At 40.8% G+C, this 10483-nt stretch overlaps 1 protein-coding gene across 1 annotated transcript in view; it reads left to right on the top strand.

Annotated features, from left to right (window-relative positions):
• The first annotated feature begins 260 nt into the window (after positions 1 to 260).
• SLC9A4 (solute carrier family 9 member A4) overlaps positions 261 to 10483 on the top strand; it is a 57511-nt gene continuing 47288 nt past the window's right edge. The window contains exons 1-2 of the mRNA XM_007068955.3: positions 261 to 962; positions 6989 to 7452. Of these exons, the coding sequence (XP_007069017.2) occupies positions 701 to 962; positions 6989 to 7452 (726 nt within the window). The 5' untranslated portion in view covers positions 261 to 700. The remainder of the gene's footprint in view (positions 963 to 6988; positions 7453 to 10483) is intronic.

The following is a 10483-nucleotide window of genomic DNA, read 5'->3' as shown; positions in this document are numbered from 1 at the left end:
GCTTAGTGTCAATATTTTATGGATGTAAAAGAAACAAAGCAAATTTTACTGTAAATTTTGCTGATCAATTTACTATAAATTAAGAGTACAATCTTTGTGGAGTCCACTAGATGTCACTAACGGAACCTCTGAAGAGTCTATTTACATCTGAAGCGGTTGATTACTAGTGAAGTGAGTGAATACAATTAATCAGGTACTTGAGCTACCAGGTGCCTTGACCACACAGAGTACATGAAGGAGAAAGAGAAGGGCAGGAAGAGGAGGTGTGGAGCTTGCAGTCCTACCTGTTCAGCATGCTGGGATCTGCTCCCTGGGATTCTTTTTACTCTTGTGGACTTTGTTGAATGAATTCTGTTGCCTAGTTTTCTCAGGCGCAAGGAAAACTATTGAGCCTAGAGCAAGTACAAATCTTCTGGGGAAGAGAGACTATTCCTGAAAAGTGCAAGGCTGCTGAAAGTTTTAATCTGGATTTCAGAAGCCTGCAAATACCTGTGTCTTCATCTGAACTCCAGATTCTTCTGTAATTCAAAAACAGAAAGACACATTGATTTGGGATTTTTAAAGTGATAACATAATAGATAATTTCCTGAGGGAATCTTGATGGCTAGGGTCAGTGCAGACTGAAAGCAGATAATATCACATAGATTCATGCATACAGTACATGCTACACATAGTATAAAAGAAAGTTTCAGCCCCAATCATGGGCTCTCAGATATTTAGGCATATTAATTTTTTGAACTGGTTGCTGTTGCTATTGTCTCTGGAGTGTCCTTTTGCTGCTACTTATTTTGAGTTATCCACCTTGAGCAGTAATTCAACAACTCATTACAAGCCTGACCATCATGATGCGGAGGGCTCTGCTCAGGATGAGAGACTGCATGTTTTTACGGTGGATTATAACTATGTGCAAATTCCCTGTGAAATTTCACTTTGGATACTTCTTGCATCTCTTGCAAAAATAGGTAAGTAGAAAATGACAAGGTAAGATTTTTCTTATTTGGAAAAAAAAATCTTTTGTAGGTAGGAAGTTAAAGAAAGCAGTAAAACATGTTTTATAGCTAAAGTATTTTACAAATGTATGAGAGCATTTTTAAATTATTGGGACTGCTTTTTGTATGTATTCTGCTGGAAAAACCAGATGGCTTAGTTACCATAAAGCCAACTGTGTCGGCATCAGAGAAATGTCATAAATGATAACACATAAGACCTCTGAAACTGTCTAAAATAGCTTTTTCATTAATAACAATGTCACACTTTAAAGTTTGGTAACCCAGGACCTTTCTAGGCTACAAGCAGGTGCTTTCTGTCCCAGGGGGAAGCTAGCAGTCTCTCCTCTTCAGATGTTTCTAACATTTAAATGTCACAAGATAGCAGTCATATGTGCAGCATGCAGGATTGAGTATTGCATATCCTGAACTTCAGGGCTGTTTAATTTTGCTCAAGCTCAGGGAAATTGAAGGAAACATTTCCCTGGAGATATTTTGAAATGTTTAGCATTTGAAATTGCTTGGATGGAATTTTACAGGTTGTCCTGGAGGAGATGGACTAATGGGCAGAATGTAGGCTAGCAGTCAGGGTACAAGATAAACGCAATTTATCACATGAATATAAACAAACACACACACACAAACATATATATTCTACAAGTATATACATGTATATGTACAAATGAGAGTGTGAGAGAGAATACTATTGTAGTATTGGGGCCATATTTATAACAAAGATTCGTCATCATGTATCCTACATGTAATATTTTATTATTATTAATTAGGATTTATATATTAGTTCCTCAAGTCCGCAGTCATGTCGGGACCATTGTGCTAGGTGCTGCACAATCGTATAGTAAATTACAGCCCTGCCCCAATAGCTCACACATAATTTCTGAAAATTCCCATAGAATAGTTGGTACGTGAGACTAGTGGACTCCTGGAATTTGCCTAGGGATATAGAACCTTTCATGTCCCAGCTGACAGGAAGCAAAGACTGCTGCCACTGACAACTGTTTCCCGATGTTGATGGTCTCAGGCAGTTTCTGGAAACGTGTCCTCATTAGTAAAACCATCATCAAAATCAGCACCAATTTGCATCCTTGTTTGTTCATAGATTCCAAGGCTAAAAGCAGTGTGATCATCTATTCCGCCTTCCTATATAACACAGGCCATAGAACTTCCCCAAGATAATTCCTAGAGCATACCTTTCAGAAAAACCTCCAATCTTGATTTAAAAATGGTCAGTGATGGATAATCTGTCACCAACCATGGTAAATTGTTCTAATGGCTGATTACTTGCACTTAAAAATGTATGCCTTATTTCAATCTGAATTTGTCTAGCTTCAAATTCCAGACATTAGTTCATGTTGTACATTTCTATTCTGGATTGAAGAGCCCATTATTAAATATTTGTTCCCCATGTCAGTACTTATAGACTGGAATCAAGTAACCCCTTAACCTTCTCTTTGTTAAATTAACTAGATTGAGCTCCTTGAGTCTATCACTATAAGGAATGTTTTCTAATCCTGTAAGCATTCTAATGGCTCTTAGCCTCTCCAATTTAGCAACATCCTTCTTGAATCACAGACACCAGAACTGGACTCAATATTCCAGCAGCGGTCACACTTGTGCCAAATACAGAGGTAAAATAACCTCTCTGCTCTTACACAGTGGTGCAGGTTCTAAGTAGAAATCATTTCTTGCCAGTCCTGCACTCATGGGAGGGACAGATTCAGTTGTAAAATGCTGCTTTGGGCCCCTGGTGCCACCTGTACTTCCAGATGTCATTGAGGATCCAGCAGCACCCCAAATTGAAAACTTCTTAAATGAAAGAAGGATAGGAAGGACAATCCCCCCACTTTTCCTTAACACACTATCAGTGCCTCCCTTATGTCAAAAGCTTCTGCCAACTTGCCTTTATCTAAGTATTGCTCTCCTCCAGGCACTAGGAAAGCAAAGATGCTGCACCATCTGTGTTTGATAGAAAAGAGGCATAGAACTGTATGTGCCATGTACATCTTGACAGAACTACAGCCCAAATTGTTTTATTATTTTCCTCAGCATGACATACAGGAGGGGCAATCAAAATCAGCCTGCAGAACATGCATGAGAACTGTCTCTGAACAGTTAAGCAATTGATCAAAATCACATTCTCTGATCTCTTGGGGCCAAATCCTGTTCCCATTGAAATCAAAAGGAGTTTTGCTATTGAGTTCAATGGGAACAGGCTTTGACATTTGGAGAGGAAAGAACAAAACCACTCAAGCAAGGGCTATGTTGCTTATACCACAGGTACCAAAACTGCTGACTCATGTGAGCATAGGTGCTGACTTTCCCTCTGCCCTGTGGGTGCTCGACCCCCCCCCCCCATCCTTACCCCTGCCCCGCCTCTTCTCACCCCTGCCCCACCCTCGCTCCACCCCATTCCACTCCTTTCCCAAAGTCCCACCCCACCCCGCCTTTTCCCACCCCACCCCTTCCCGCCCCCACTCCTCAAGTCCGTGCCCCTGCCCTGCCTCCTCCCCGCTCCTCCCACTCCCTCCCGGAAAGTCCTAAGCACCGCCAAACAGCTGTTAGGCAGCAGGGGGCAGGAGGTGCTGGGAGGGAGGGGGTGGAGTGGGGACACAGAGCGCTCGGGGGAGGAGGAGGGGAGGTGAGGATGGGGAGCTTTGCTGTTGGTGCAAGTGGAGCACCCGCTAATTTTTCCCCATGGGTGCTCCAGTCCCAGAGCACCCTCAGAGTCAGTGCCTATGCATGAGAGAAAGTCAGCAGATAGCTGATCTTTGTCCATTGCAAGGGAGAAATCAGCAATCAATGAGGCTAGAACCGTCTCTGTACAATATCCAACTCATAAATCCATCTGCAAAGGATCAAGGAATATCAAGGCTCCAGAGTACATTAAAGTCCTCGGTCCCTTGGTTAGAATGCTCCCATTGGTACATGTTTGTAGTCCAGAGGCTGGAGCAGGAAAGAGGCCAGGGCAGAAAAGAGGCAAAATGGAGATGTTTCCAGGCCAGGGCCTTTTAGCTTCTGCCAAGTGCCAAGTAAAGGGAAATCTGTTCATACTGTGAAAGATGGTGTTTGGAGTCACATGGGCAAGTTACATGTCCATCACCCCCACCCATATTCTAGAATCATGGAATATCAGGGTTGGAAGGGACCTCAGGAGGTCATCTAGTCCAACCCCCTGCTCAAAGCAGGACCAATCCCCAATTTTTGCCCTGATCCCTAAATGGCCCCCTCAAGGATTGAATTCACAACACTGGGTTTAGCAGGCCAATGCTCAAACCACTGAGCTATCCCTCCAGTTAGAACATTCACAAAAAGTCCATTAAGTGTAGACAGGCGTTTTCCAGGGTCCATTGTGAGCTAAGTGTTCCTTAATGGGCCATTCAACTTGACTTGTCCCTTCATGTGCTGGCTAAATATCTTGTGGGTGTTACCACAAGAGCAAACATGTAGGAAGCATAACTAATATTCATAACTTCAGATATCAAGATGAATATACATGCATAGAAATAGCATAATCATAAGTACCAGCTATTTCACCTCCATGACTATTCCCAAAAGAGATTCTGAAAAATTCCACCATGTACCTGAGACCCTATGTGTCAGCACCATGCCCCACTGGAGTTTTGTTATCTGTTATGTAACAACAGAGATGGAGCCAGTTACCTGACTTTGTTTAGCCTAAAAGGATAAGGTTAATTTTTAGCTGTTCAGGTGTGATTGAGCCTTTAGTCAGTGAGGGCATACTGGCTGGCACACATTCAGGTTATTGGGCTTCAGTGTTCCTTTGCAGTTAACTTTTTAATGTTCATAAACCTGGTATGTACTACGGTGGTTTAAAGCATAACACAAAGATTTTTAGGTTTGCAAATCTGAGAACCTCTGCCTCTTTGAAAGTTAATAATAATAATAATAATTATTATTTTATGTTGCTGGTCATAATGTGGGAGGATATCCTCTCCACCCTCTGCTTATGAGATTATGTATGTGTCTTGTAGCACTCTTCTGAACACCAGTTGGAAGGATTTTTTTTTTTCAGTAAATGTGGACTGATTCTTTTCTCTTAGAAGGCATGTAAGTTTTTCAGGTTCACACTGATTAACACAGAAAACAATTGGGGCTGTTAAACTTTATTTATATTCCATAGAAAATTAAGTTCAGCTATATTTTCCAGTACAGTGATGAAATGGGTGTTTGTATATACAAACATCAGCATGCTTAACTAGTCACTTTCCCCCAAAATATGTAGTATTTCAGTCTGTTTATATGGAATATGGGAGTTGGGTTAGGAGCCATTTCAGCATATGTCTGACTTATTAAAAGACAAATTTTAAGTAGAACTGTATCCTAAACTGCTTTATGGTATTGTACCCAAACATTGCATTTAATGGGAGATTCAACATCCTTTATAGGAACAAAACAGACTCCTGAAACTCTTACCACAAAAGTGGTCCATAGTCATGCAAATAGTCCCATTATCTTCAATGGAATTGATCAAATGATTAAGGGTTTACAGGATTAGATTCCAAGTTTGTAAATTGTTCTGGATGAAATTGACAATGCCTGAGCTGTCAGATCAGGAGGAGCGTCATTCAAATAAAGGTGGGTTGATGTGTGATAAGTCTTAGCTCTGTTGCTAAGATGAGGAACATATTTTCAGTGAAGTTCTTGGCAGAATCCTGAGGCAGCTGGTTTGAGGTCATCCGTGTCCGGCATTATTATTCTCTTATTATTCTCTCACCCACAAAGCTGGAAAATGAGGCATTTGTTTTCTTTGTTTTGCTGCTCCTGTTCCAGTTAACAAAACGCATATTAGACTAGTTTGGCTGCAAAGAATTTTAGGTACACTGGGGACAACACCTGATTCCTGTCAGGCTGCCGAACTGGGCTGACATCAGAATCCAAACACCCTCTGGTCAGTGCAAGCAGAGGCATTCCTCTAATGGTTTGGACTTGATGTGATGCAGTATGGGTGTCATGGATAATTCAGACCAATGGGGAGAAACAGAATAAAAAACATTGTTTAAACACCTTCCATGTCCCCCCATCCCCACCCCTCTCCTCTTGAGGACTCCTGACCAATTTAACAGCACAATACATATGCTAACAAACTTTAACCTTGTTTAAGTTTGTTAGCACATGCATTGTGCTGTTAAAGCCATATCAAGAATGAATGCCCTCTTTAGCAGTGTTCTGCTCCTTTAAGGAGCAGAGCGCAGCCCCACCCTCACCTCTGGAGTGGGGAGCTAGTCGCAAGTCTTTCTGGTACCCCATACCCGCTAAAAATCTCTTGCCAGGACTGTGTACTGGAGAGTACCACCCTACTTGCACTACTGCTCCTACTTAAGATTCCCCTGTTTATCCATCCCAGGATCACATTAGCCATTTTGGCCACAGCGTTGCCCTGAGAGCTCATGTTCAGCTGATTATCTTGTTATCTCAGCAGTGATTGAGGTCAATGACTGCTAGGTATGGAGACCAATTTCTCTGTTCCACATATGTAGGAATTACTGTCCTAGACACACAGCCCATCTAATCCACTCTCCTGTCTCTGTCAGTGGACAGAACAAGATATTTCAGAGGAAGGTGCAGGAAACCCCAGACTGTATAATATGGAATTACCTGTTCATAATTCATTGGCTGCCCTCTCACTTCTATGTTTGTAAATTGTTCACATCAGAAATGGAAAATAGAGATGGAAAATAGAGAAACCATGGTCATAAAAATTGCTATTTTTGTTAAAAAAAATACAATAAACAACCCCCTCCTCCCCAAGAGATTTTTAGCAGGTATGGGGTACCGAAAAGACTTGGGGCTAGTCCCCCACTCTTGTATCGATTTATGCTAGTGTGACCGAGGGTAGAACTGGGCCTTCTGAGTGCAAAATATTGCAAGTTGGGGAAAACATCTGTCTGGAGTCAGGAAGAATTGGCAATATGGCAGCATTAAAACCGTTTCAACTCAGCTCATTTCCCCGTGTTTTATTCAAGGTTTCCATCTCTACCACCGACTGCCAAGCCTCATGCCGGAATGCTGCCTTCTGATAGCTGTCGGGGCACTGGTTGGAGCAATCATTTTTGGCACTGATCACAAATCCCCACCAGTTATGACTACCAACATTTACTTCCTATATCTCCTCCCACCCACTGTCCTTGAGGAGGGGTACTTTATGCCCACTCGCCCCTTTTTTGAAAATTTTGTGTCCATCCTGTGGTGGTCTCTACTGGGATCCCTCCTGAATGCATTTGGCATCGGACTCTCTCTCTATGGGATCTGCCAGATCGAAGCCTTTGGTCTCACTGACGTTAACCTGGTGCAGAACTTGCTTTTTGGCAGCCTGATTTCAGCTGTGGATCCCGTGGCGGCACTAGCTGTTTTTGAAGAGGCCTCTGTTAATGAGCAGCTTTACGTGATGATATTTGGAGAGTCTTTGCTAACTGATGGAATCACTGTGGTGAGTTTGCTTTTGCTGTTTATTTTTTCCTCACTTTGCAGAGGCAGAGTTTCTGTTGGTTGTAGAGGAGAAACAGAAGGAACTCCACTGGAAATGCATTTATTTGTGACTGGATGATGATGATGATGATAATGTGTATATTTCAGTGGTGACTAAAGGCTCTAATCAGGGATCAGAGCCCCATAGTGCTAGGCACTGTACTCACATAACACTTCCAGATGGTAAACACCGGACTAATTCATTAAAAAAAACACACTGCTTATAGAACTGCTGGAAGTGAGAGGAGAATCATGTCCTGTATTTATTATTCAGTAAACTTTGATTCTGCTCCCACTGATGTGAATGGCCACACAATAATTGAATCAGTGATGCAGGGTCAGACCCTAAGCACCAAGAATTTTCTTAGTATTGTACAAGCAAATAAAAGAAATGGCTCTGCTTCAAAGAATTCAGGCCAAGATTTCCAAAGAAGACTAGTGATTTTGGGTGTCTCAATTTTTGGGTGCCCAAACTGAGACAACCTAAAAAGGGCCTGATTTTCAGAGAGCAGGTGCTCATCTCTTTCTGAGAATCAATCCCTTTAGTCGGTCAAGCTGACTCAAAAGTGGTGTTGGAAGAAAAATAAACAAAACCTGAATTTTTGACAAAAAAAGGGACGTATTTGTGAAATTCTTTTCCTGGTTTTCAGCCAGCTCTGCCAAAACGTGAGGCATCCAGAATCACATGTCACTTTTGAAATTCTGGCCTTAGGTCCTGATCTAGCAAAGCTCTTCTGTACCTGCTTAACTTTAAGCATGCAAGTTGACCCACTGAAATCAGTAGGACTAATTGTACTAAAATTCAAGCTTAGTCTTATTAAATGCTTTGCTAGATTGGGTCCTTTTAGAATCTAAAACACAGGAGCCCAGAACACCGTCAAAAACAATTCAGACACTGCTTGAACATCAAGTGCTACTGGAAATTCGATGTGTTGGAAGACTCTTGCAGAGTTCATTGTTGAAAGTCTTCATAGCCCATGGTATTTTAGGAGTGATTTAAAAAAGGGAGAGGAGGAAACTAATTTGATCTCTTTAGACCTAATTGTTATGAAATGATCACAGGCTCCTGTCATAAATATAAAGGGAAGGGTAAACACCTTTAAACTCCCTCCTGGCCAGAGGAAAAACCCTTCCACCAGTAAAGGTTTAAGAAGCTAAGATAACCTCGCTGCCACTTGACCACAATGACCAATGAGGAGACAAGATACTTTCAAAGCTGGAGGAGGGCCGGGGGGAGAGAAACAAAGGGTCTGGGTCTGTCTGTGTGATGCTTTTGCCGGGGACAGAACAGGAATGGAGTCTTAGAACTTAGTAAGTAATCTAGCTACAGGTATGTGTTAGATTCTGATTTCTTTAAATGGCTGAGAAAATAGCTTATGATGAATAGGAATGGAATATTCCTGTCTTTGTGTCTTTTTGTAACTTAAGGTTTGTACCTAGAGGGATTCTCTATGTTTGAATCTAATTACCCTGTAAGGTATTTACCATCCTGATTTTACAGAGCTGATTCTTTTTTACTTTTCTTCTATTAAAAGTCTTCTTGTAAGAAATTGAATGCTTTTTTCATTGTTCTTAAGATCCAAGGGTTTGGGTCTGTGGTCACCTATGCAAATTGGTGAGGATTTTTATCAAACCTTCCCCAGAAAAAAGAGGGTAAGATTTGGGAGGATTTTAGGGGGAAAGACGTTTACAAACTAACTCTTTCCTAATAATAATAATACCGGTGTTAGACATTTGGTGGTGGCAGCGAAAGTCCAAGGGCAAAGGGTAAAATAGTTTGTACCTTGGGGGAGTTTTAACCTAAGCTGGCAAAAGTAAGCTTAGGAGGTTTTCATGCAGGTCCTCACATCTGTACCCTAGCGCTCAGAGTGGGGAAGGAAACTTGACAGCTCCTGATTTCCCAACCAGGATGAAAAGATTTTAAAGTTAATGATGCACGTGATAAATCCTTGCTACTTAAATCTGTATGTATGTTGCTTTTGAGGTAGCACACTAAAGACTGGTGTCCTTTCGTTATAACAGTCGCTTTTAAAAAAGACATTACATTTTTATCAGGTTGAATGAAATTTTGTATTCTACATTCAGGAAAAGCTGTTAAGAGTTCTGCTGTGTTTGCATTTTACACAAGAAATGGCTATATTGCCATTTCTTATGTAAAATATGATATTTAATGTAGAAATATATATAAAATTTACTACTTTAGTGGGAAAAAATCCCTAAAGACCTGTGGAATTGAAATAATGGTTTGGAAAATATTCCTATTTAAGTGACTGGAGGCCGAATCATGGTCACCTTACCTATTCAAGCTGTGCCATTACCTTCACAAGAACTCTCTGCATGAGAAAGATGAAAAGGCTGAAGAATTCCATCAGCCAGCTCTTCTACTGCTTGCTATGAGCTGTGTATTAGCAACATAATTGTGTCTACAGAGAATGGGGAGGTAAAGTCAATGAATATAAATGAACTATATACATAATGGATCACGTAGGTAAAGATTCAATGAATAATATATTTTGATTTCAGAATAATACAAGTGTCTACGCGGATACAGCCACTGGAACATAGAAAAATTACCCTTTCAAGTTACTCCTGTTTTGCACTGTGCCAAAAGCAAGTTTGAAAAGTTTGAGAATAATTTTTTAAAAATTATTTAGATGTAGAGTAGGTTTGGGCATTTGTGACTGGTTCAAAAATTATTGGTCAATTAAAACCAGTCAAATATCGTCAAATAATACAAAAATGGCCAAACGTTTTAAAGTGCTAATTTATTACAACAGCAATCAAAAAGAATATGACTTTATAGGCTCCATGAGGCTTATCCTTAGATAGTTACTTAGGCTTAATCACAAAAACAAGTTCCTTACCTGAGTTATTTTAACACAGAGAAGTGCAAAACACAATGAAAAATGTTCTAGAAAATGAAAAATTGGCACCATGATGCAATCAAACAGATAGGCTGCCACCTGCACCAGGGAATTCTTGCTGGAATATTT

Source organism: Chelonia mydas, chromosome 1 (assembly GCF_015237465.2).
Source record: "Chelonia mydas isolate rCheMyd1 chromosome 1, rCheMyd1.pri.v2, whole genome shotgun sequence".
Classification (NCBI taxonomy): domain Eukaryota; kingdom Metazoa; phylum Chordata; order Testudines; family Cheloniidae; genus Chelonia; species Chelonia mydas.
Note: the sequence above shows the minus strand (reverse complement) of the source record. Positions and strands in the feature narration are given on the sequence as shown.